Source organism: Rhinoderma darwinii, chromosome 11, assembly GCF_050947455.1.
Source record: "Rhinoderma darwinii isolate aRhiDar2 chromosome 11, aRhiDar2.hap1, whole genome shotgun sequence".
In the NCBI taxonomy this organism is placed as follows: Eukaryota; Metazoa; Chordata; class Amphibia; order Anura; family Rhinodermatidae; genus Rhinoderma; species Rhinoderma darwinii.
This window is the reverse complement of record NC_134697.1, coordinates 99,520,631-99,548,523: the sequence shown is the minus strand read 5'-3', so window position 1 is coordinate 99,548,523 and position 27,893 is coordinate 99,520,631. Positions and strand designations below refer to the sequence as shown.

The 27,893-nt window shown below is 44.0% G+C and overlaps 1 protein-coding gene across 1 annotated transcript; it reads right to left on the bottom strand.

Annotated features, from left to right (window-relative positions):
* Nucleotides 1-623: 623 nt before the first annotated feature.
* Nucleotides 624-27,893, bottom strand: P2RX3 (purinergic receptor P2X 3). Its single transcript, XM_075842252.1, has 12 exons — nucleotides 27,775-27,893; nucleotides 22,902-23,037; nucleotides 18,787-18,858; nucleotides 18,495-18,558; nucleotides 16,159-16,237; nucleotides 13,482-13,559; nucleotides 9,281-9,404; nucleotides 7,561-7,697; nucleotides 6,447-6,540; nucleotides 5,651-5,716; nucleotides 4,272-4,349; nucleotides 624-743 (listed from the first exon to the last, which is right to left on the bottom strand). The coding sequence occupies exons 1-12, from the start codon at nucleotides 27,891-27,893 to the stop codon at nucleotides 624-626; spliced, it is 1,167 nt and encodes a 388-aa protein (XP_075698367.1).

Genomic DNA, 27,893 nt, shown 5'->3' with positions numbered 1-27,893 from the left:
AACTATTTACAAGTAAAAAAAAGAGGTAGATGTAGGGATGTTTGCTTCACACTTAAGTCAGCGGAACTGGTCAACCCAAACATTGCTTCAAAATAATAAAGATTCTTCAGTTCTTTTACATTGACCATCTCCCTCATACACACACAAAGGGACAGTAGAAGTGTTAGTCGACAGTTAAAGGGGTTGTCCACATGGATAATCCATTTTTGTTAGATGAATCCCCTGAAAATAATCTGATCACAGGTTGTCCCACTGATGGGATCTCAGCGATCACTTGCCAGCAACTGTTCAATTTCTCTGCAGCGTCGCCACAGGGGGAAAAAAAGTATTACACAGTGCCGACTATGAGATGTCTGTGTAAATTAGACAGGCTGGGTCCACCAAAGAGAGAGAGAGATCTGAGTAGCTAATTAATCACAGTCCTAAATGAGGGACCCCCTCTATTAACTTAGAATGCCCTAAAAGGGTATTTGAAAATGGGTTTTCCAAACCAGACAGCCCCTTTAAGGGATCATCACAAGGAAGAGAACATGAAATAGAAGATATATAGGATGTAAGAGGCAGGACTTTATATCTAATGCTACAAAGTATTACACAAAGGAAGAACCAGGGCTGGTGGAGACCTATAAACCTATTGAGAAAGCCCCAGAATCTGTAGATCTTTTCTCATCTCCACGGCCAGCAAGTGTCTGGTCACTTTTGAACACATGGCTACCAAATGATGTCGCAGGGATATCAGAGATCTAAAAGAAAAACAAAAAAGTATATAATAATAAATGTATAACAATTAAAAAAAAAAACACTGCGACCACATACTCCTGGGGGACTAGAGGGGCTAAGGGGTTAATACCTGTAAACTCTGGTAGTCTAGGGCGATGATTAATCTTGATAGTGGTTACGGGTTTATATCCAATATCCCTTGAGGTCTAGGATGGTTTAGTGGTTAACACTTAATATATAATAATATATATACGTTTATTATTATACGGTTTAGGATGGTGAGGTGGGTATTGGTGGTGGTCTCGGGCAGGAAAGTGTACCAGTAGTTTAATTTAGTTTCATCCAGTTTTCGGAGGATTAAATTCTGTTTGCATGTCACTGCCACTAGAGGGAGCTCAATAATGTGTATGCAGTGAGCTCCCCCTAGTGGCAACAGAGTATTTTTTTTTATTGAAATCCATGTTTTCTGAACAGCTCAGAGAGGGATTTCCATTTAGTAGAAACGTTGTATATTCAGCAGGGTTTTTAATGCTGCTATAAAAGATCTGTAAGGCATGATGTAACTCAAAATAACTAAATGACATGTATGATGTTCTAATTACTATGCCAAGGCTGGGGCTCTACGACAAATGGCCAGAAATTTGTACTACAAACTTCCCCATAGTATTTCATTACATTGTGTCACGTTGCAAATGCAATATAAATGTCACCAAAAATCCAGGCAGGCCGGAAATCTGTTGCGAGAAAAAAATTGGAAGGAGAATCCAAAGCAGGGAAAATGTTGTCACATGCAATTTACATGAAAGCTACGTTCAAATCTACTGGGCTTGCTGCAGAGAATTTATAGCTTTTTGGTTTTTTTTTAACGGATTTCTTTATTTTACAATTGGTAAACCTTCAAATTTTGCTGCGGATCTGTCAATTGGTATTTGTTGTGAATATTGATTTCAGCATTTAACGCAGTATGGAAAGTCCACAACAATTCCCGGCTTTCCACAGCAGCAATGGATTTAAAAATCTGCACCACAGGTTAATTTGTGCGCAGTGAGGGGATAGGATTTAAGTTAAGTTATAATACACTTTAATGTTGTAATACGCTGAAGATTTTCTGCTCATTACGGATCTGTCAGCTCGCCTGTGTAGTGTAGTATAGAGGATCTGTCAGCTCTCCTGTGTGGTGTAGTATAGAGGAGCTGTCAGCTCTCCAGTGTGGTGTAGTATAGAGGAGCTGCCAACTCTCCTGTGTGGTGTAGTATAGAGGATCTGTCAGCTCGCCTGTGTAGTGTAGTATAGAGGAGCTGTCAGCTCTCCTGTGTGGTGTAGTAAAGAGGAGCTGTCAGCTCTCCTGTGTGGTGTAGTAAAGAGGAGCTGTCAGCACTCCTGTGTGGTGTAGTATAGACGATCTGTCAGTTCTCCTGTGTGGTGTAGTATAGAGGAGCTGTCAGCACTCCTGTGTGGTGTAGTATAGAGGAGCTGTCGGCTCTCCCGTGTGGTGTAGTATAGAGGATCTGTCAGCTCTCCTGTGTGGTGTAGTATAGAGGATATGTCAGCTCTCCTGTGTGGTGTAGTATAGAGGAGCTGTCAGCTCTCCTGTGTGGTGTAGTATAGAGGAGCGGTCAGCTCTCCTGTGTGGTGTAGTATAGAGGAGCTGTCAGCTCTCCTATGTGGTGTAGTATAGAGGAGCTGTCGGCTCTCCTGTGTAGTGTAGTATAGAGGAGCTGTCGGCTCTCCTGTGTGGTGTAGTATAGAGGAGCTGTCGGCTCTCCTGTGTGGTGTAGTATAGAGGATATGTCAGCTCTCCTGTGTGGTGTAGTATAGAGGAGCGGTCAGCTCTCCTGTGTGGTGCAGTATAGAGAAGCTGTCAGCTCTCCTGTTTAGTGTAGAATAGAGGAGCTGTCAGCTCTCCTGTGCGGTGTATAGAGGAGCTGTCAGCTCTCCTGTGTGGTGTAGTATAGAGGATCTCTCAGCTCTCCTGTGTGGTATAGTGTAGAGGATCTGTCGGTTCTCCTGTGTGGTGTAGTATAGAGGATCTGTCAGCTCTCCTGTGTGGTTTAGTATAGAGGAGCTGTCAGCTCTCCTGTGTGGTTTAGTATAGAGAAGCTGTCAGCTCTCCTGTGTGGTGTAGTATAGAGGAGCTGTCAGTTCTCCTGTGTGGTGTAGTATAGAGGAGCTGTCAGCTCTCCTGTGTGGTGTAGTATAGAGGAGCTGTCAGCTCTCCTGTGTGGTGTAGTATAGAGGAGCTGTCAGTTCTCCTGTGTGGTGTAGTATAGAGGAGCTGTCAGTTCTCCTGTGTGGTGTAGTATAGAGGAGCTGTCAGTTCTTCTGTGTGGTGTAGTTTAGAGGATATGTCAGCTCTCCTGTGTGGTGTAGTATAGAGGATCTGTCAGCTCTCCTGTGTGGTGTAGTATAGAGGAGCTGTCAGCTCTCCTGTGTGGTGTAGTATAGAGGAGCTGTCAGTTCTCCTGTGTGGTGTAGTATAGAGGAGCTGTCAGTTCTCCTGTGTGGTGTAGTATAGAGGAGCTGTCAGTTTTTCTGTGTGGTGTAGTATAGAGGATATGTCAGCTCTCCTGTGTGGTGTAGTATAGAGGATCTGTCAGCTCTCCTGTGTGGTGTAGTATAGAGGAGCTGTCAGCTCTCCTGTGTGGTGTAGTATAGAGGAGCTGTCAGCTCTCCTGTGTGGTGTAGTATAGAGGAGCTGTCAGTTCTCCTGTGTGGTGTAGTATAGAGGATCTGTCAGTTCTCCTGTCTGGTGTAGTATAGAGGAGCTTTCAGCTCTCCTGTGTGGTGTAGTATAGAGGATCTGTCAGTTCTCCTGTGTGGTGTAGTATAGAGGATCTGTCAGTTCTCCTGTGTGGTGTAGTATAGAGGAGCTGTCAGCTCTCCTGTGTGGTGTAGTATTAGAGAAGCTGTCAGCTCTCCTGTGTGGGGTAGTATAGAGAATCTGTCAGCTCTCCTGTGTGGTGTAGTATAGAGGAGCTGTCAGCTCTCCTGTGTGGTGTAGTATAGAGGAGCCGTCAGCTCTCCTGTGTGGTGTAGTATAGAGGATCTGTCAGCTCGCCTGTGTGGTGTAGTGTAGAGGATCTGTCAGCTCGCCTGTGTGGTGTAGTATAGAGGAGCTGGCAGCTCTCCTGTGTGGTGTAGTATAGAGGATCTGTCAGCTCGCCGGTGTAGTATAGAGGAGCTGTCAGCTCTCGTGTGTGGTGTAGTATAGAGGACTAGTGTCATTCAGGTTTTTTTCTACTGGATATATGAATAAATTGATAACTTGGTGTCACCATTTCCCTTGTTAATAAGTCATGTCCTTACACACTCATACTGTTTAATCAGTGCCGTCAGTGTCACACTATTTAGGGACACACCCTATTGGCAAGGGGAATGGTAACACCTAGATATCAATTTATTCTCACAATGTAACAGAGGGACGTCACAATACAGAGTTCTAAGAAGAAACGCTTCAACGTTATTTAATGGGATACAGAAGTATTTTCTAAGAGGGGTGACATATACTCTTTAAAATGAGATGTAGTTTATCATTTCCAGAAGTCACATACCTCCTCAAACTTCTTTGCTTTGTACTGATCTGCTCCTTTCAGGAAGTTTAGTAAAATGATGTCGCAGAGAACAGTGCCCTGTTAGAGGTAACAACCACACACATAGACTATAGATCACGAGACTATAAAACGACACATAATAACAGTGACAATAACGTGACACAGATTTATACAGAAATTTCACACAATCCCGTTATACTAAAGTTCTAGATCAGTATCTTGTACATAGTATATTTGCAATCTTTTGTTCCCTTGTGGGCTGACAAGGTCTGAAAGCAGATTTGGAGTCCAATGGCTGAAACAATCTAATAGGGGGATGATGGTACACGAGAGTAGTAACAGTCCAAGTGTAATACAGAGCTAAGTGGCAACAGTTTGTAGAGTAAGACAGAGACCTGGTCAGGAAACAATACAAGTTTAGTATACATGTACGTAAGTAGCACAATAGTTTGTAGAGTAAGGCCGAGATGTGGTCAGGAAACCATCTAAGTTCGGTACACAATTTAAGCAGTAGAATTTCGTAGTGTAAGGCAAGGTGCTACATGCAAGGTCCTGGCTTGTATAAGAAGCTAAAAGGGTGAGACTAATCATGTAATCAAGGAAAGGAATTTCAAGAGAGAAGAATCAAGAGAACCCAGACAATAGATGAAGAATTGGAGCTGTCCAACGGCACCAGTAGCTCAATGAGAGGAGCTTCTGCCTAGGACACAGGAGCTTCTGGGTTTGAATCTTTACAACGGGTGGAAAAACAACCTTATACGGTATTCATATACCCACAACACAAGCTATGCCCGTAGTATTTTTTACTGCCTATTTGACGCTAGAGAGGTACACTACATGGTCAAAAGAACGTGGTCACTGCTCCTAATTATTAAGATAGGAGTAAAAATCCCCTGCCCTCTGTTGTATCAATCACTATAGAGTCCCAAACTGAATCTAGAAGTGACATCAGCACAAGAACAGTGTCAGGAGCTTCATGAAAACGGGTTTCCACGGTGGCTGTACACAAGCCTAACATCACCATTCACAATGCCAGGTGTCAGCTGAAGTAATGTAAAGCACGTAGTCACTGGACTCTGGAGCAGCGTGTTCTCTGGAGTGATTAATTCCGTCTCACTATTTGGTGGTCTGATGGAGGAATTTGGTTTTATGAATGCCAGGAGAAAGCTACCTACCGGAATGTACAGTGCCTACGGGAAGAGGCATCACCTTTCTCTTCATATACTTTGTGAATGAACGTTAAATATTAATATGTGCACAAATATTTGTTCAAATACAACAAAAACTTTATATGTGGTGTCCTTTTTTTTTACAGGGCTGTACTTAGCTGAATATATATATATTTATAATAGATTAAAAAAAAACAAAAAAAAACTCACCACACCAACTGACGTAAAGGCTGCCACAATGTTAATTAAGGTTGGAATAATATTAAATTTCCCAGCCTGGAGAGAATAAGAAAAAAAAAAAAGGCAAAGTTAGGCCCGACCGCAGCAGGACAAAAATAAATATGCTTATCAAAAGCCAAATACAATGCAGAAAATACTCTGGCAGAATTAAAGTTGTCGTCTCATCATAGACCCCTTTAATACGAGACCAAGACTCCGGCAAACATCTGATTTTGCTTGGGAATATTTAATGCTACAGTGGCCGCTAGTGGCAGAATGTGGTATTACATTCAAATGAATAGCCACCCATGTAACACATGGACAGTCTGGGTACACCAGAGGGAGAACGACTTAAGGCTCTTGCACATGACCGTGTGTGCCGCCCATGTTCTGTCCACGATCCATGGAAAGATAGGACATGTTCTATTTTTCCACAGATGGAGAGTCAAGTCCGTTTTCACTGACCCGATTCACCCACTAAAGTGAATGTGTCCGTGAAAACTATCCGATGCCATTGGGATGCCGAGAAAAACGGGCCGAGTGGTACTCAGTCGTGTGCACTGGCTCAGAGAGAAGGGTCACTAACTAAAATTTTAAACCTATAGGTCTACTGGCTTCAATAACCACTTCGATGACCGTGGTTGGTCGTGTATGTACAGGAGAAGTCACTTGACGTTGTCTCCTTAGTGTCACCTACTATTCATTGAGGAACATGATTGGATACTAAGATCATCTACCAAATGTTTCTCTCACATACAGAATGCATCGTTTACTGGTTTGATCTTACGTTGCCATAGACAAGGACATCAATTCGAATGCCAAAGGCCTTGACCAAAGACCGGAACTCGGAGCCATCGGAGGCCATGAAGTATCGTGCAAACCTGAAACAAACACAAGACATCTTAAAAAGTTACAGCTTGTATCATCCTAACAGTTCTTGAGCTCTATCTCCCCAAGTTAGTTTCCTACTAACACTAGTCCAACTAACTTCTTTCATCTTTAATACAAAGTAAAATGATCAAGCCCCTATATGGGACTAAAAATAATATAATATATCCATTATGTCTCTCGAGAGGTCATAAAAGGAATATTACTACATAGTATTTTATTTTGCTGTTTTCCACTGTAACCGGGGCATCCATAGGAGGTTTATATTAGGAAATACTATATGCCCTTCTAGGCATTTACAAGAGACAGCCCTGGGGACATTTGTAAAGTCCTGGGCTGTCTTCTTGGTGATGGGGGCATTAGTGTTTTCTTCCAGAAACCGCTCCACACCTGCCCATGGATTGCATCTATTGTATTAGTTTTCCAGCACTGCTCCATTGATGTGAATGGGGCTTTACTGCAATCCCACACACAACCCGTGCAGGGGTGTGGCCCTGTTTTTGTACAACTCCTTTTAGCCACCGGGACCAGTGATCACCCCTACAAGGGGGTCTCCTTCTCTTGTACAGTGCTTCAATCATATTTGATCAAAGCACTTATAAGGGCTTGTCCGGTGAAAAGAAAAATCGATGGCCCCTCCTCAGGATAGGCAATCAATATCTGATTGGTTGGGTTGGAGCGCCACGGCCCCTTCAAACAGCTGCTCAGTGGGTGCCAAGAGTTGGACCCCCACCAATCAGATATTGACGACCTAGACGGAGGAGAGGTCATCAATTTTACTTCACCAGACAACCCTTTTAACTGCCGAATTCTGAGTTTTCCCCAATCCCGAAAGTTTCGGCAGGAGTGGTGCTGTGTATTACCCTTGATCTTACGGGTGCACTGGTAGAATCTGCGAGATCGTTATGAAGCAAATAAACCTCATGGTTCGACAATTCACAACCGTCCATGACCACATTTTTGTCTCGGGTTGGGAAGAGTTTATAGTCCACGTATCTTAAAAATCCAAATACCTGAAGTTATAGCCTGGAGAAACATTGTTCTTCTCTGAAACACTGTCCAGTCTGGTAAAGCTGTAACGAGGAACGCAGAGATCCCAAGATTGGTCAAGGTCACAGAGCCAACCGATCTTAATACTCAGCACTCCTCCCTGCAACACAACACAACCCTACAAAATCAGGCCGCGACCTATTGGTTAGACTGATATACTTATTACTTTATGTATCTAACCCCAATAGGTGATTGATGCTCCTCGCGGAGATCCAGCGGTGCTCTCTACAGATCTTTTTCAATATGGGGTTAGATCTGGACCTATAATAGGTTGGCACTAGAGAGATACTTTTCTAGGGAGCAAGGCCTTAACGCCTTCCCACCTTTTATTCGGTCCATCAATGTGTAAAACTTTACGCCTGGAATGTTTTGTAGTAATAACTTTGAGGTAAATTGTTGGACTACATAAAATCAACATCTCGGGGAGATCTTTTCGTACCTACAGGCCCCTCGCTAAACTCACAAGATTGTAGGCATACTAACCCCTCAAACCTCCCAAGATCTGGCAGTAAGACCTAATCCCATAAAGTTCCATCTTTATCTTACAAGCCCCAGTTGATCCAGGCAAAAACCACCGTTGACCGGCTTAGACCAATTTGATCTATAGTGGAAAAATGTCTTCCTGACCCCTACTGGCATTTTATAATTTCTTAGTACTCTTGCCAAATCCAAGGAGCGATGGCTGCAACATCTACCAAACATTTCAGTCTATTATGTAATAGATATCTTATGAACGTCAGGTCCCAGCGTTATCATACTTAGAATTAACAAAACAATTAACACAAAAATTGTACATCTCACTTTTGCGTAACCTTGTGTTACCCAAGCAACGTTCCTAGAAACCCGGAGATTCCTTGTCAAAGGTTCCTTAGATTTCAGCCTACTCAACAGTTCACACATCCCAGCCAGAATATAGTGTGCTTTACTCGCCAATACACCAAGCAACTTTGTGAAGAAATGGAAGTAGGGGTTCCCTGGGAGTGGAAACCTCTTTCAGGGGTTGGGAATCACTGGTGTAACCACAATGTGGAAAATCCTACTTCCGCCTGTGACACATGTGCCCAAAGTAATGTAGACCTGAACCACTGTTCTTGGAACGGTCTCCTTGTACAAGAGTCTAGATGATGGTATGGTCGGTTGAATGTTCAGTTAACTTTTTTTTCTATTCACTTCCTTGGGGAACATTTAGCACACGGTTTCATTGCAGCCGCACATAAATCTATCTTGTAGGAATGGATCTTCACAAACTTACCCAAACTCCTCATTTTCTGCTAAAATTGTCACTAAATGTATTTAGAATGGAAAACACACTACAGAAAGAGACAAGGTCATTTTTTTTCCCCTGGGGGAACCCTTCATGAACCTGTTGCCATCCAGAATTCGACAGAAACTTGGTACCTCGAACATTCCATATATAACCAACAACTGCGGTCTTAAAGACTAATCTTGACGTATATTGGTGTGGGACGACATCTTTATTGTGTGCATTGTAACAAACAAGTCACTCCTCGCATTCCTCATCCCCACTACCCATGGTTCTTTCCCCCAAAACTCTCCCAGATTTCTTACGCCTTTTCAAGACTTGAGTGTTGAGCGTGAGCCCACCACCCAGACTGCTCTCCATCTACTCATCTTATAGATTCATGGGCCTCCACAATCATAAATAAATGATAGATAACAAACCTTCTCTGCCAAATTGGTGAAGTTCTGGCCCGCAAGTCTGACTATGTCCCCAAGTCTGAAGATTGGACAAAGAGGGGCTTTGTCCTGGTGATAACGGCAGTTCAGACTTGCAGGTAGATTTCCTCTATGTAGCAAAAAGAAATAAATAATTAAGAGTTAAAAGGGTGAGGATGATTTGATAAATGTTTAATAAAAGGACAATCTGTCAATGGTCCAAAGCAACTGGAAACAGAGGGTGTTCCTATGGTACCCGAAGGGGGAAATTACATGCGTTTCTATCATTGCTCCGAACAGATCCCGGGTTCGGCTGCCCTACAAAATTCGAAAATACATTTACTAACTTCTATAAAACCTTAAATAGCTCACAGGTTACCACCAGATATGAAGAAGCCCGTGCTCCCTACTAGAAGCCCGCTCAGTTGAGCCCCTAATTAAGTTCCTTTGCAGGGACCCTCAGTCTGAGTGAACACCCAATGGAAGAACAAGTAGGTCTTTGAACAGACGATATGATATTGTACGACGCAGATTCCGGCTCTATCTTTGATTGCTTTGGTGAACATACCGGCCACAAGATCAATTGGTCTCATCTTCTGTTCCAGGACTCCTTTCCGAAAACTCCTGACCAAGCGTCTCTACCTCAACTCCAGTGGTCTAGTTCTCTTGAATATCTGGGAGTCCACATCACTAGACACAAACCTGACTATATAGACTTTAACATCATCTCTTATTTGTAGTCAACCCTTTCTGTAATAGGCCAATCTTGTGAAAATGGGGCACTTGCCCCAGATACTGTACGTTACCCATCAAGCCCCACTATTTCTCACAAAGACCCATTTCCAAAAGCTAAGTTCCCTACTTATGTCCTTTATCTGGCAAAATGGGAGGTCAAAACGGTCTTGGAGAAGCAGGCAGAACACCAGGGATTTCGGTGGGATGACATTGGCAGTAATTGACTCATATTGCTCACCAAGGAGGGGACTGTTAAAGCGTTCAGTGCCCTCATTAGTAACAGATGCTTTGGCACCTCAGATAACAAATGTTTGGACTAAATGCTGGGTGTCACATTTACATTTTGTCTTCAGCTAGAAGGGTACGGACTCAGGCCCTGGTTTGTAATAATAGTCCGCCTTCTCATGCCTACACACACAATTATGGCATCATAACTTTTCACCTAAATTCCTCAATGTACCAGACCCAGAGATACGGTGTGCACTACCTGGGACAGATCCAGACATTTGTCGGTCTTAAAGGGAATCTGTCACCTAGATTATGTGCCGTCACGAACGCTCCCTCTGTCCACCTGCCTCGGATTGACAGATTTCTCCCTATGCACAGTAATAGGGAGAGGGGGAGCAGCCCGAAGAGTGGTAGCCATTGAATAGGTAGCGGACGGCCGAGTGCTTGTTCGGCCGACAGCTATTCCTCCCAATACCCTCATACACATGCACCCCCTGGTCGAACCATCTTTTGCTGCAATAGCTTTAGGTCGGTTGGGGTAAGTTTCCACCAGCTTTGCACACTTTCTGGGAGTAATGTCTCTCCATTTTAGACCATTCTTCTTGGCAGATTTGCTCCAGGTTGGTTGGATGAGGCTTGCGAACCGCATCTTTTAAAAAGTTCCAATTCTCAATTGGTTTGGACTTCATCGTTGCTGAAGAATGGGCATTGCGCCCCCCAAAGCTTTTTGAATTCTGGCCAACGAGGTTCATTTTGTCTCCTCTAACCACATTTTAGCCGGGTCACTGAAGTTTTTTCTACTTGGATGTGCTGTTTTTCTTTAGTAATGGCTTCTTTCTAGCTGCTCTCCCCTCCCATTCAGGCCGGATGTATGCAAAGCCCTTGATATGGTTGACTGGTGCACCTTCACTCCAGTCTCCGGACTTTTTCAAGTAATTGTTGACATCTCTGTGGCTTCCCTTACAAGTCTCCTCCTTGATTGCGAGTTTTGAGGGATGGCGGTGTCTAGGCAGTGCTTGGCAGCTTCCACCTCCTCCCGATTGATCCAGCAGTTCTCACGGAGGTACGGTTTTGTAGCATTTTCTTATTTTGGTCATGTTTATAATTTTATCTTTAATTTTCTTAGACTGCTCTTTGATTCTCATTTTCACAGGTTTGCTTCATATCCATTCAATTAAAAAAAAAAAAAAAAAAACTCTCCCAAGAACAATCTGTGTGTCTTTTCTAATCCAGCCAGTTGAATACTTTTGCATGACACTGTATATAATATGTATATCCTGGACCAAACACTGAGAAAAAAAAACTTTGACCAGTATGAAAACTCTTGGTCTGAAACCATGCAGGGGGGATATAGAGTGGGCTCCATAAGCAGGATCCCACTTGTTTAACCCCTTAGATGCCGTGGTCCATAGCAACTGCGGCATCTAAGCAGGAGATGGCCCCGTGATCGCGGGGTACAAATGAAGGCCCCCAGGTCTGCCATCTTTTTGCTCCTATTAAGCCCTGCCGGAAGGCTTAATAGGACCCTTAAAAATCACGATATTATTTAATTAATTTATTTAACCGTGTCTTTTTTCAACCGTACAAACTATGTAACCTGCGCATTGTACACCGTTAAAAAAAAAACATTTGAAACGCCTGAATTTCTGTTTCTTAGTCACCTCATCTCCCACAAAAAAAAAAAAAAAAAATAGAAAAAAAAAATACATCTCATGTACTCCAAAATTATACCAATAAAAATCGTCCCGAAAAAAAACAAGCCCTCACATCGCTCCATAGACTGAAAAATATAAAAAAAATTACGGCTTTTGAAAGGTGGGGATGAAAATAGCAAAAATGAAAAGAAACTGAAAATGGCTTCGGAGGGAAGGGGTTAATGACCTCTAGATTTGACAGTAAGGATAGATTATTTTATATGCAAATCCACAATATACAACAGGATCTATACACATGAATATTGTGGATTTAGTGTTTTTGGACTTTGCAAAGGCATTTGACACTGTCCCCCATAGACGCCTAATGGGTAAATTAAGGACTATAGGTTTAGAAAATATAGTTTGTAATTGGATTGAGAATTGGCTCAAGGACGTATCCAGAGAGTTGTGGTCAATGATTCCTTCTCTGAATGGTCACCAGTTATAAGTGGTGTACCCCAGGGTTCAGTGCTGGGACCCCTATTATTCAACTTATTTATTAATGATATAGAGGAAGGGATTAATAGCACGATTTCTATTTTTGCAGATGACACCAAGCTATGTAATATAGTTCAGACTATGGAAGATGTTCATGAATTACAGGCAGATTTAAACAAACTAAGTGTTTGGGCGTCCACTTGGCAAATGAAGTTTAATGTAGATAAATGTAAAGTTATGCACCTGGGTACGAACAACCTGCAGCATCATATGTCCTAGGGGGCGCTACACTGGGGGAGTCACTTGTTGAGAAGGTTCTGGGTGTACTTGTAAATCATAAACTCAATAACAGCATGCAGTGTCAATCAGCTGCTTCAAAGGCCAGCAGGATATTGTCGTGTATTAAAAGAGGCATGGACTCGCGGGACAGGGATGTAATAATGCCACTTTACAAAGCATTAGTGAGGCCTCATCTAGAATATGCAGTTCAGTTCTGGGCTCCAGTTCATAGAAAGGATGCCCTGGAGTTGGAAAAAATACAAAGAAGAGCAACGAAGCTAATTAGGGGCATGGAGAATTTAAGTTATGAGGAAAGATTGAAAGAATTAAACCTATTTAGCCTTGAAAAAAGACGACTAAGGGGGGACATGATTAACTTATATAAATATATTAATGGCACATACAAAAAATATGGTGAAATCCTGTTCCTTGTAAAACCCCCTCAAAAAACAAGGGGGCACTCCCTCCGTCTGGAGAAAAAAAGGTTCAAGCTGCAGAGGCGACAAGGCTTCTTTACTGTGAGAACGGTGAATCTATGGAATAGCCGACCACAGGAGCTGTCACAGCAGGGACAGGAGACACCGCAGGAGCCGTCGCAGCAGGGACAGTAGACACCGCAGGAGCTGGTCACAGCAGGGACAGTAGATGGCTTTAAAAAAGGGTTAGATAATTTCCTAGAACAAAAAAATATTAACTGCTATGTGTAGAAATTTTTCCTTCCCTTTTCCCGTCCCTTGGTTGAACTTGATGGACATGTGTCTTTTTTCAGCCGTACTAACTATGTAACTATGAATATACATGGCTGTGTAGACCCTCTCGAGAACGTTACTTACCTCTCGAAGTCAAAAATTGGAAATCTCACGCTGTTTTTGACAAAAATTGTGAAGTTTTCTGCTTCCATCATGATAGGTCTAAAAAAAATGTACACAAAATTTAGTAATATAAACAAAGGAACAAAATGAGAAAAACTTGTTTATTATACTTCAAACCAACCCCGTCCCCACCCCGGGCCGTCCTTAGGGTTGAGCTACTTGTGCTGTCGCACAGCATTACCGGCCCTGATAGCCTGGGCACACAAACTACTTGGTATCAATGTATTCTTTGGGCACTGAAAGATGCACCATAAGAAGGGGGCATCAATCGGAGGTACCAACCAGGACACCATCCACCAGATGTCGGCTCTGTACCCACCACTTCTCACCCACCTGATTAGTCTCATCTTGATGGTGTGCACAAAATGACTCATACGTGGGGGTTGGAATGTAGTCCTTAAAGAGGTTGTACAGAATTGTAAAACATGGCTAATATTTTTTTTTTAAAAATCACCACATTCGTCTACAGGTTGTGTGCAGTACTGCAGGTCAGACCCATTCACTTAAAATAATCTAAGCTGCGAAACCAGACCAAACCCACGGCAGGTCTAGCACTCTTTTTGAGAGAAATCAGAAATTTTTATAATCCTCTAGAACCCCTTCAAAACAAAATAAGTCAACCCCCAGTAACAGAGCATGTATGGAGGCGCTATGGAGCCATTGACACTCCATGTACCTCCGCATGGTGGCCTGTACCGGGCCGTATTATGCAGCTACTCTCCTCTAGGAATCTATGGGCGCTGTATTATGGCTCAGTATGGCACCCGTCGGATGTAAATGGACTGGAAAATACAATAGTTTATTATAACATGTTATTTATACAGCTGTTGGGGGGCCTTGACGCTACATCCCTCGGCAGAATTCCATCTGCCCGGTGGGACACCCATCAACTCGTTTCAGAAATGTGGTGCCCAGAAGCCTAGGAGACTCTACAGCTCCCTACTCTGCAGTGTACGTGCCCTGCCATGGTGGATGACGTCATCAGTTGGAAATCTTAAAGGGGTACTGCTCCTGGAGTCAGCCCTGGCAATTCGTTTCCTGGCATTTTTCCTGTTCTCTGTGATTTTCCTGTGTTTGACCCTTTTGTTTTGACCGCTTGATCCGATAATCTGTGTCACAACCCCTGGCTTGACCCTGACCTTGTCTTCTAATACGGTTTTCTGGCCCGGAAGCTTCTCGCCTGTTACCAACCCAGATCCGCTTTTCCATGATAATAATTATACCCGCCATCTGCAGCCCCACTGTCTAGGAGGATGTGAAGCAATGCGGGATAAAAGCATATTATGTGGTATTGGAAATGATGAATAAATCATATGTGACCTGAGAGGTCTGATAATAGCAGCTCTCCTGGCTATCTGACTGTGCCCATGGCTTCCCATGGAGTAATACTGTCATACACAGTAGATAGCGGAAAGCCAAACACTCGTTCAGCTGACCCGAATGGTAGCGAGACTTTCGTTCAGTAGTCCTGTCCTAGCCCTGTATAGAAATACCCTGGCAACCAAGAACACATGCCGTCAGTCCCTCGACCCATAACACATGATTACGGGATCAGACTACACAACGTTGCTTTGTAGTCTGTACGGCCCCCTTCACATCATGTTATTGCCCTACGTTCATAGTGTACATCTGGAATGCTCCCAACATACATAATAAACGTGGTTATAGGGCTCCATTATTTTGACGGAGACCAACAGAACTTCCTTTTGGTCTCAGTCATGCTGGTACACCCTTTTTCTGAAGGATGGACTAGTGTAGTAGACTATGCAATTCCATCCTGAGGGATCCCACAAAAACAACCTATACCACACAGTGTTTTGTTTTTTGTTTTTTTAACATGGGAGCCTACGGATGACGAATATGACTGTATGGCATCCAACACCGGTATACGTTAAATGTATACCTCGGAGAGATCCCGACATCACTGTCCATATATGGACAGTGATGTCAAGGGATTCTCCAGCTCCCAAATCCCTGGCCAGAGCATTGCAGACGCTCTGGCCGTGAACACCAGTTTTGCAAAGCTCCTGATGTTACTGTCCATATGTGAACAGTGACATCAGGGGGTTCTCCAGAGCCGGAGTCCACAGGCAGAGGGCGAGTAGATGCCCTGCCCCTGGACTCCAGCCCTGAGGAGGCTCCTGATTTCGCTGATCATATATGGACAGTGACTTCAGGAGTTTTCCCAGGGTCAGTCCCTGGGTGACATTTCTCACTGTATGCCATACAGTGTGATATGTTTGGGCCGTTCGGTGGAGTTATACGCTAGGAGTCTCCCGACATATACCTCCCACTGAAGGCCAAAACGTGATGTGAATGGCGCCTTACCGTGGAGACACATAGGTCTGCATAGGAGCTGTATACATACAATGGTAGGATTCTTTAGTATCAAAGCAATTGGAAAAGCTCCTTAAAGCAACGGTTACAAAAGTGACATTTTCTTTCATCTCGGGGACTGTGGTAGGGTTTCTTTAGATATGTGGGATTGCGATAAAGATCCCTATGTATCAAAAATCGCAGCAAAACTGTGACGAAAATAGCAAGTGTGAATACAGCCATCAGTAAGGATTGTGGCAGTATTTGATTATAATACAGATTATTAGCATTTGCATCATTCGCTCCATAGTGTATTACTTACGTGCGGACTGTGTCATTCTCTGTTGGGCACCAACCTTGAATTTGACAATATGAACTAACACAACGGCCAGTGAGAAAACCTGTAATACACAAGAACAACTTCCTCACACTCCATGCAACGGAAGAACAACCTAAAGAGCTCCCAGGTTATTATACAAGTGGTCATTATAGGAACATTGATAAGACAGATAGACGTAAAGAAGTTCACCTGTGTTATTATTATCTGCCCAGGTCACCTGTAAGTGTTATTATCTGCTAGATCAGCCCTGGTAACCTGTGTTATATTTATATGCTAGATCAGCCCTGGTCACCTGTGTTATTTTTATCTGCTAGATGTACCCTGGTCACCTGTGTTATCTGCTAGATCTGTCCCGGTCATCTGTAAGTGTTATTATTATCTGCTAGATCAGCCCTGGTCACCTGTGTTATTGTTATCTGCTAGATCTGCCCTGGTCACCTGTAAGTGTTGTTATTATGATCTGCTAGATCTGCCCTGGTCACCTGTGTTATGTGCCAGATCTGCCCCGGTCACCTGTGTTATCTGCTAGATCTGCCCCGGTCACCTGTAAGTGTCATCTGCTAGATCTGCCCCAGTCACCTTTAAGTGTTATTATCTGCTAGATCTGCCCCGGTGTCCTGTAAGTGTTATTATTATCTGCTAGATTTACCCTGGTCACATGTAAGTGTTATCTGCTAGATCTGCCCGGTCCCCTGTAAACATTATTATTGTGAAGTGGAAACATCTAGGAGTAACAGCTCAGCCGTGAAGCTGTAGACCTCGCGAACGCACGGAGAAAGGCCGCAGAGTGCTAAGGAGTGTGGCGTTTAAGAATCGCCTAACCTCGTTTATATCACTTACTACAACGATCCACACCGCCTCTGGAAGTGACGTGCATTCAGAGATTCATGAAATGGGTTCTCATGGTCGAGCAGCTGCACACAAGCCCAAGATCATTATACGCAATGCCAAGCGGCGGCTGTAGTGATGCAAAGCACGTCGTCACTGGACTCTGGAGCTGCGTGCTCTCTGGAGTGATGAATTATGTCTCACTATCTGGCAGTCTGATGGAGGATTCTCGATTTGGTGAACGCCAGGGGAATGCTACCAGAATGCATAGTGCCTGCTGAAAATTTTATTGGTGGAAGGATAATGGTCTGGGGCGATTTTTCAGGGATTGGTTCCTTATTTACAGTGAAGGAGAATCTTAATCCTTCAGCATATAGACATTTTACACAATAGTAGCTTACAACTTTGAGGCAACAGTTTGGGGAAGGCACTGTCCTGCTCCAGCATGAGTTTGCCCCTGTAAGGGTATGGTGGAGAATCCCCCCTGATGGGGATTTTATTGTAGTTCTGGCCTGTAATGGCATTGTACAGATACCTATGTTTGTTTATGTGCACTGAACATGTGCGCTGTGGTTATCAGTTGTTTAGTTCCTATAGTTGGCGTCTTGATGGAGTAGAGGCCCGCCCGACCCATTGTAGTCCGGCCTGTGTATTTGATTTATGTGACAGTTCCATTTTGTACAGGTGCAATGTGCAAGATTGGGAGAGGTAGCTGCTGCAGAGTGTGAAGTGTTGGAGAGCTGTGTGACAAGCTGCATGGTGACGGCTACATATCGTTGGGCCTGAGTCTATGGTCCTTGATCGAGTCACGGTGACGGGCCGGAGCTTCCTCGTGGTTGAGTGAAAGAGCCGTGTTAAGTCTTGCTGGACCTACCTCTGAATCCGGGAGGGGATGTATGTAACCTCAGTCCAGCCCAGGTTGCATACATCCCCTTTGCTACTGGGTGGCAAGAACCTGTGAAGGACTTCCCTCTTATTAAGCAAGGGGGTTGCCCAGGTGTCCGGGCAAGGAAGGAGGACAAAAAAACATCGGGCGCTTCCCAAACGGCCGAACCTAGCGTAATAGGGGCCCATTTTGATCTATGAAAATGGGCCACCAGTCTCCTATGTAGGTCACTGGTAAGGGTGTATGTACCATAGAGGCAGACAATGGAGCCGCTATGGGGCCCGCTGGAAAGACGAGGACCAGAAAAGGTTAACTTTAATGGGTGGTAAGAACCTGTGAAGTGATCCTCTCCGACACTACAAACAAGGGTGTGAGGATTAAACAAAAGGATCAAGGATAGGAGATCAAGGCAAAAAAGCACCAAGTCCTCCTGTCGCAGGTGGCTAGGGTTGGGCAGAGTTAACCAGGAGCAGGAGCCGCCCCATTTTAGTCTTTGCTATGGGGCACCTTCATCTCTATATTCCCTAGGAAAACCATGAAAATAGCGAATGACGTAACCCAATAAAGTAATAAAAACACAGATTTCAGAAAACAATATTCTCACCATTAGATGTGGGCTTGTTTCTGGTACAGTTGCTGTCATTGGTGCATTTATACTTGTCATCCGTCTGAAAATAAATATTTAGGTAAAACACACATTATATATTACTTGGAAGCAGGGGTGTAGCTATAGATGGTGCAGAAGTAGTAGCCCTGGTGACTGCTAGGTAAGAAGAGACCAGTATTATAAACGGCACATCATAGGTGCGGGGCCCCGTTACATATTTTGCATGGGCCCAGGAGCTTAAAGTTACCCATCAAATTGTTTTCGGCACAAACCTTGCGTTTCCACTTACCTCTGGACAGTGATTTTGAACTTGCTCTGGCGTTTTTATAAGTTTTGTGAGGATAACAAACACAGAGGATCCCTAAAAGTTAAAAAGGAAGTCGAAATTAGAGTTCAAATGTGTCAAGTTCTACAAGGTCCATCACAAAAATAAAAGATACATATACTCTGAATGGCCACTAGATTAGGGACACCGGCCCTTTTACCATTGGAGCTTCTCTGTATGGATATTAGACCCGTGACCCCGGAGTGCAGCATAAAATCAAGTCAGTACGTTTTCTGTGGACCAATTTCAGTGTGAAGCCACATTAGAATAGGAACTCGAGCGACTTCGAACGAGGTATGGTCATTGGTGCTAGACTAGTCGGGTCAAGTATTTCAAAAACTGCCAACCTTGTAGGGATTTCTCATGCAACTTCACAAAACTATTTAATCAAACTGTGTGGAGAGTATTCGGAGAATGGTGTGATTGTCGAAAAACACCCGCGAAAGGGAATCATGTGGACGTCAACAAAAGGGGTCAGTGGGGGATGTCAAGAATTGTTCTGACAAACAGGTGGAGCAGTCTCAAAAAAATTGCAGCCGAATAGAAGGCTTCTGCTCCAACTAACGTGTCCAAACACAGAACTCGTCGTTTCTTAGCACGGATGGACTATAACTGCAGACGACCGGTTCCAGCGCCATTGCTGTCAAAGGGAAACAGAAAAGAAAGACTCCAGTAGGCAAAAGAAAGAAAAATTCTATCCCTGAGCAGTAGAAAAACAATCGCCAGCTCAGATGATCCAGATTCCTGTGGCCCCGCACTCATGGGAGGGTCAGAATTTGGCGCAAGCAGCATGAACCGGTGAACCAATCCTGTGAGGTGTGAACGGTTCAGGCTGGAGGAGGTGGAGTAATGGTGGGGGGTTGCTTGGCCCCGTGTCCTCTGATACCCGTGGATGGATGTTTGAACAGTAGAGGTCTTACCTAAGTATTGTGGCCGACCACATTCATGGCGGCTGTTTGCCTATGGCAGGAGGACTACGAGAAGCGATCCTCTCCGCATGGGCCAATATTCCATCAGAACGACTTCAACATCTAGAGGAATCTATGCCATGATGAATTGCAGCCGTTCTGAAGGCCAAAGGAGGTCCAACGTGCCACAAGATGGGGGTCTCTAATAATGGTCATTCAATGTAGGAGGATATAGAAAGCAAATAGGCAATCCTGAATAAAATATCCAAAAACCTGCAGATACAAGACCTTGTTTTATGGAACTTCCTACGTAAAAAGCCCACAACAAAAAGGTCTCCTCCATGTAGCCTCATTTTCCCAGATGGCCCACTAGGAAGTAAAAAAATAGATCCTCAGGGTTGACTGGTTCAGGGGAGTGTTAACACTTTGGACAATCCATACTTGTTAGAAGGGGCCCTTTACAATAAGCAGGAAGTTAGCGCCACCACAGGGGAAATTAGGCATTGCACAATGAACATTCATATCAATGTGTTGCCTGTCTAACGAAGGACAGGACAGCACCTCCAGAGGGAGAGACGCTCTATGTAGCCGCGCTTCACCTGGGTTCTATCGCTGGATATCAATGGGATGGGAATAGTTTACGATGCTTTATCAGTAGGGAGCGGTGTGTCAGGGAGACCCCAGTGTTTCTTCAGATCCAGGTCCACTGCTTTATTATATTTCCTAACTTTTGGAAATGGTCATCTATTTGTAGACTGACTTTCTAAGGGTCAGTTAGTGCCCCCACAACAGAGCCAGTCACAGTGTCCCCAATACATGACAGCCCGAAGATGTACAGGGTTTATATTGAGCCTGACCTCTGACAAAGGAGTGTCTTTTTGGCATATAATTGGCTGGTATGTGCGGGGAAACTTTTTTTTCTGTATTGAAAAGAATACGAGGTGATCTCACAAAAACAAAACAAATGTATACTGTGCGGAACAATAGAAGTCCATGTGCAACGGTTACATATGTTAGGGCCAGACGCTCGGCATATATGCAAGTTGCGTTTTGTTTTCGGCATATACACCAAAAAGCGATGTCTGAACAAAACCTAACTCCCTGAAGACCTGGCCAAGTTTTCAGGACGGTAAGTTTGCTCTAATAACAGTTACTCACTTTTCCCCTATCCAGCGTCAATTTCCCTCTCGTGCCCGCTGGCTCTTTGCACACAGAAACGGAGGGTCTCCGAGACGACCATAACATCAAGCATATCCCCCTGGAAACCCCGGACTGTGGATTAAGGTACATTCTGTCTGGCGAATTAACCACGACCTTACCCTTGCCTCTGGATTTCGCCCTTTTAGTCTTCTGGTCACATCTTCTCTTCTAGTTTGCTGCATCCTGACCGATCTTTCGGTAAGAATACCCGGCTACACTTGTATATAGCGCTTACATTTCTACAATGCACCCGCTGCCAAGTGGTGACTACTCGACCTGGGAATCTGACTCAGAAAGACCATACTCCCTGGCGGAGCTTTTAGGGTCACGAAGCGGTAGATTCTGTACCTCTGTTTAGCTAGTTTGAAGTCAATTTCAGTTAAGGGATCCCCTACCCAATGAGAACCATAACAAACAGGCAACAAATGGTGTGATCTCTTTGATCTTGACCTTGTCATTGACCTTGGCATGTCTACCTGCCTTTGAACGACTGTGGTCTACCTAATTTTATTGCCTTAACAGACTAGGATTCCGCAAATCTGTGGACTTCTTTAGGAGATTGTTGTGGGAATGGTCGATCATCTGCAGAGGTCACTGTGCAGGGAGAGGGAGGAGGAGATGACCCAAACACCTATAGCAAGTCGGGTGATCCCGTGTTATCTCCTATTATAAAGCTCAAGGCAGATACCTTTCATTGTAATGCCGGCCTTTGATAATAAAAATAGATAAGTGCTGACCCTTCTCCAATGTACACAGCATCTTCACACAACTCGAAGCTCATAAACGAAGACCATAGGGCCCATTCATTAAAACGCGGGATTGTAGACCGATCAAGTTCTTAAAGGAACCATTCAGAAAGATTTACGGATGTTCTCATGGACCGTCTCCCATTATTAGAATGTTAGAGAATTTCCAAATTGTAAACCACTGCATACTTACATGTTTGGTGCTAATATTTGGTCCAAAGTTTTCACGTTACATTTCTCACCAGGGAAGTCGGTTTGTAGAGTCACAATTGGTTTGGTATTGGCTAATCTCATGGACCCTAAAGAATCTCCCTATTTTTCACCCCTGCAAAGAGGTATGGACGTGCATGGTCGGATTCCCAGGTCGCAGTCCCCAGAGTAGTCACCGGTTGTCGACAGGTTCTCAGAGGGAAGTAGCCAGAGTCAGGAACTATGAATTTGCGATGTACAGATCCATAATACAGCACACTAACTACTATAGACCCCCGACTGTACATGCGGAATCGGTGTGAAATATCGTGGCATGTTCCATCATCTGCAGGTATTCTTCCCTACAAGCATTGCTTCTAGGGTAGAACATGGTGGTCTTATTAGGTCTTTTTTGTGGCCAATGTGTTCAGGGGGAACTTAAGTGAATGAGGATGATAAAAAATATCCTTATCAGCGCCACAATCATTAAATGTGAATGCCGTGTGAGCCAACTATTACAAGAGAGCAATAACTACGCAACAATGATGCCCGAAATTAGGGCACATGGACATCATAGGGGCATTCCGCAGAAAGGGACCCCTCTATGACCCAGAGCGGAGAGTAACTAGCACTCATACTGGCGGTATGGTCGGCTGCAGGAAAAATGTATGGTGGGCCAAAGAGTTTTGGGAGCCAGATATGCAGCAATTAGTGGATCGTCGGGCTAGCTTCAATTGCAAGGCCAGGCTCATACAGAGCAAAAAAACAAAATACAAAAAGTACAATCAATACATAAGAGTGGATAGCTTTATATTGGGTCATACTTGCCGAATTATACATCAGACTGCGGAGCTCCCAGCCTTTAGGCTCTATCACAGTGTGGCGCATTACGGGAAACACAGGAACTCATTTATCTCAACCGTCTCAAAGAAAAAAGGCCATTTTGAACCTTCACTAGGATTGTAACCAATCAGAACTCAACGTTACATGGTCAACTTTTTATTTGACTCGAATACACAATAACATGGAAATTTACCTGTGGAGGGATGACATAGTCTGCTACATCCATGACTTGTTTACTGTAGCGTCCGACGCCCTTCACTTTTGTCATAACTGAGGATTCGAGGGAGGAGTCCCGAATCTGATAAGCCTTCTCATGAAGAAAAACCCAGCTAAAAGAGATCAAAATGGCGGCTTATATCCAAAAACATGTCAAAGTTGTAAATATAACATACACTCCGCATACCTATTGGCTGACACTTAGAATCCTAGTGAAGGAGTTTGTTGTTTGCTTTTTTGAATTTGACCCGGTCCCTTTCTCGAGCCTACCATTGGATCGCTGCCTGCCTTCTCATTGCTTCCACTTTGTCAACCCTGACCTCGCATATGTATGACCATGTTTATTGACTCTGGTACGTGCCTAACCTATGAACGGGGCCAGAACCGGATGTGAAAAACTACAAATCAGGACTTTAAGAATAAGGGGCCTCATTTATCAAATCTGCCCAACAGTAAAACTGTCCTTGTTGTCCAAAGCAACCAGAGATCTGCTTTTATCTCATCAGTTTTACGATTAGGCAGTTGTGATAAACGAGGCCCAATGTGCTCACAGACTCATGCTCATTATCGGGCTCACTTACGGCCCTTAGAAGGTGCTCTCTTTATCAAGGCCATTGCAGTTCTCCATGCACGGGTTCTGCAGCCCACCTTTTTCAGCTGCCTTCCAGCTTGATAGGTCCTCCGCTTGCAGCCCCTGCTACTGTCCTAGAGGGAAGACCCAGTCAACCCGGCTTATCTACACCCCTGTTTACCAGATTGGCACTTGCCTCACTCCTAAGCCACTAAGCTGCAGAGCTATGTTGTGAGTGCCCACCGCAGTGGCCTAGCGCTCCATTGGTACGGACATCATATGCAAGTGCAGGCTGAAAGACATGACTATTCCTGCTTCTCAGGGGCACTCCAAACGCTCAAGCCCTGTGGCCGATTAGTGTGGACATTTGTGGTGGCTGCCATCTCTAGCGGGGACTGTAGTGAAAAATTTGCCCTCTTCAAGGCTTCTCCTGGCCACCCCACATACTTTGGAATCTCTGCTTCCCTAAGTCCTCCTCCACCTAGTGTCCTATATCAGGCAATCGTTTTAATGTTCTACAGCCCAAAAGGCTATTGGCAACTAATAACTGCATTTTAAGCCTATTATACGACCCTGTGTCTGCATTGTGCCCTGCATTTAGCACCTTTACCTACCATGGACAGACTCCTATATGGTTTATCAAGTTGTATCCTAATGCAACTGCATAGCCTACCTTGAACTGACACCTAATGGCCCTTTGACTGCCGACTCTTTGTGCGCCTACCTAGGCACTTGGCTCCATAGGTTTTCGTGATTCTGGACCTGGATAGCCTCCAGCTTAGAAACTACTGGACATTCTTTACTGTGCTCATATGAACGTTCCCAACATTAGCAGCTATTATCTGAGGGTCCTTGCGTGAACTGCTAAAGATAAAAGACTCAAGCAGCGAAAGACAAACTAGATCAATTTTGCTGTTCCACCATCAAGCTAAACGTCATGGTCCTTCAAGCCCAGAGCCAACTACAGATGACCAACTCTAATGTGGATATTTCCCTTGTACAACAGGATATGCAATAAGGTATCGGGTTGCCAAGTCCGCAACACGCACCAGTGTTGTCGAAGACACTATTGCACCTCTACCACAGAACGACTGGGACTTATAGCAGAAGAACCGTCAACTTGTCACTGAAATAGATGAACAGGAAAACTGCTAATACAAGTTGAATTTAACCTCCCTCGAAACATTCCTGGAGACTCGGTGCATAAATATGTTTAGATGTGACAAGTCTTGTGGAACATGCCCACCAAATCCTCTCTGCACCTGATCCTACTGATACTCCAACCAGCATGTTTACCGCCAAACAACCTAATTACAGGGTCCGTGGAACTATTCTTTGTCTGACCAGAGATATTGGGCACCTGCAAATTCAGAGCGCAAATGCATCGGTGTATTCAGACTTCTCAGTCAACATCCAAAACAAGAGAGCGAAATACACTGCTGACAAACGGAGGTCGCGAGAACTCAACGTCAACTCTTCCAAACTTTGTGCTGCTCACGACAACATAGTGCATCTCTTTCAAACACCTGAGGGGGACTCATTGGATTGAGCAGCAAGGCCTGGACAAAGCAGTCAAATTGTACTACAGCATGATACCAGTGGAGGTGTATCACGTGGCATGTCAGGGGCCTAAATGATGGGGGTTAAGAGGGCTTTTATTTTAATCTATCGGACGCTACTCTCCTGATGTGGTAGGTCTTTAGGGGACCCAGTTGATGAATCAAAAACCTAGGTTTAAATAAACCATGAGTGGGATGGGGCTCCCGCCGTTTTAATGGCATTGTACACTCCACCTCCTGCAAATCTGATGCTTATTACGGGATTACTCATTTCTCTATCATTTGGCTGGGCGAATTTAATATGTTACTACGTCGGAACCTGGATACGGAACGGAATTGGACCCACTTATGACTGGTTCTCCGGGCACTCCTCAAACTACAATATTGCAGGACACCCATATTGTAGATGTCAGGTGCCAGTTATACCCCAGAGTATATGCAAGCTTCACCCTGTCCAACAGGTCGCTCTCCAAAAAGGATCACATGCTTATCTCCAGAGACCTTGATCCCTATTTTTCGATGCCTCATGTATCCCATTGAGATCATTCCCTTGAGGTCGTGGAGATTGAGTGGGATGGTAAACTTTCCAGGGTGGCAGCGGCATCCACACTGGCTGAGGGTGGTATTACACGGACAGATTTCCACGTCGATCGGTACTCGTTTAGCTCCATTTACATGTAGCAATGGTTGGAATCTATGTGGACGAATCATTAATATGATCTTTCGTGCCCATACATTTTGCATATCAGCAGCACACCCGTTTATGGGGAGATGCGCTGCCAACAATAAGCCTTTTTTTCTGGCTGTCTAAAAGATGCGATTATCCGACAAACTGGCTTGTTCATCGGCTGTGCACTACCCTATTTACACAGGGCAAAGATCTGTAACGAGTGATCGTACACCATTGGTCCATGTAAAAGGATAGTCTTCTCAGAAGACCACGATTAAATCCTGGCAATCTCCTATTTTAGAAACGAGACCACAACACCACTGCTGTCCTTGTATGAGGCCATTATAATAGTCCTAGCAAAGCCAGTTAAAAGATCCTAAACACGGCCATTCTTCTAGACATGCTAATATGACCAACAAATACGACTCAACAATCCCATAGAGATTATTTTAGGCACAGTGGGATCACGGAACAACTCAGGGCTGGAAGGGACTGCAGCATTGCATGTCCCACAGGGTGGAAAGGTCAGTCAACACTTCAGGAGTGGACATCCAAGGGTTACATCACAAGATGGCCGTTATTTGTCTCCATCTGCCAGATAACGCAGGCCCTGTCAATAAGGAACATTTGCAGCCGCTATAGGGTTGGATTCCTGCTATATGAATTCCGTTGACCACAGCCCACAGAAAAGCCATGTAGCCTGGTGCTTTGAATATCGTGCAGAGCCTCTATAGGGTATTCAAAATCGAGGCACCTATTGCATATGGGCAATAAACCAATTTTTTTTATTTTTAAAAAGGCTGCAGTTAAGGTTCCTTGTGTGTACAGGCTCGAGTCCATGGCCGTATTACAAAACTACAACTTCAGAGCTATACAGAAACATAATGCGTCCCCAATAAAAATCTATAGGGCCATACTGTAACTCCAAATGCCTCCAATCTCATACAAAGGGTTATTTTTCCCCTGTCGGATTCATATGGACTAAAGGAAAAAATAAAATAAAAATTGTGGCCACACGCCATCGGTTTGCTATATAAGACAGATCAGGACTCGAAATTGGTAATGTGATTGGTTAGCATTATGTGAACCCACAAACCGATATTGTCAACATTTTGTTGACTACCTATTAAACAGTCCTATGTAAAAATCAGACAGGCCAATTGCAATGGGTCTAACTTAACTCAAAAAGTTCCAGTACTAGTTGATTCCTACAGGCTACCTACCAATACGTATATCCCAAACATGAGGGCTACCTTCTATTTTGTATGTACATGTAGGCATATTTTCTATACGATTATAAGTATGAGTTGTTAGAATTACCCCTAATTTAGGGATCAAGCAAGAACGGAGTTGTACGGAGCCGTAATACGGCTCTCTTCAGTACTTCCATTGCCCGATTTCATACACAGGTTTTTTTTCTGTTGGATTCCGTATAAATTGGGTAAAAAATGGTGCCATGCTCCGCTCTCTGTATGGCGCTATATTAGAGGTATTCTCTGCTTCTAGGGGATATCAACATAATGAGCGGTTTAAACGGCGGCACACGGAGTGGCTAAACCTCTGTGGTACGGAGCTCAATGGACTTCTATTCAGGGTCCGCGCACACAGACCCGAACCCTACGCTTTCCAGACTACCCTGCGATATGGTGGTATTTATGGTCACTGTACTATACATATAACCCTCTGAAGAATTAGAATACATTGCATGTACAAATCACTCTTCACTCCACCATCCTCATCACGTAGCATTAATAGCAAATTATTGTCAAGCATGTCCTTATTCTTCCTCCAATCTAGACCTTAAAAATGGACCATCTGTATATAGAAGAGAAGCACTAGCCTTTGCCCTAAAAGGTCAAAAGAAAGCAACACCGGCAACCTATACATATGTGACTATGTATTTATACCTCCCAGAGACTGAAATTTCCAAATACAAAAAATGACATTAAAAGCCATCAGGTTCCAAATCTCGAAACCCCCGAAAACAAAGCGATAACATAATCCATGTTTCCACTAATTTATGAAATAAAGAGTGACCAGATCTACTCACCACACAAAATAGGTTATAATGAGGAGCTGCACCGCCCTGTTGATCACTCCAATTGTCCAGCTTTTAACCACCACAGACTTGGTCGTTTCGTACGTAAAGAAGTCCGTGACACAACCCAT

Coding starts and splice junctions, on each gene's coding strand:
- P2RX3 (XM_075842252.1), bottom strand. CDS start 27,893: ATGGGTTGTGTCACGGACTTCTTTACGTACGAAACGACCAAGTCTGTG. Junction 23,038..27,774: donor ATTATAACCTATTTTGTGTG/GTGAGTAGATCT, acceptor GATCTCTTTTAG/CTGGGTTTTTCTTCATGAGA. Junction 4,350..5,650: donor CCTTTACGTCAGTTGGTGTG/GTGAGTTTTTTT, acceptor TACCTCTAACAG/GGCACTGTTCTCTGCGACAT.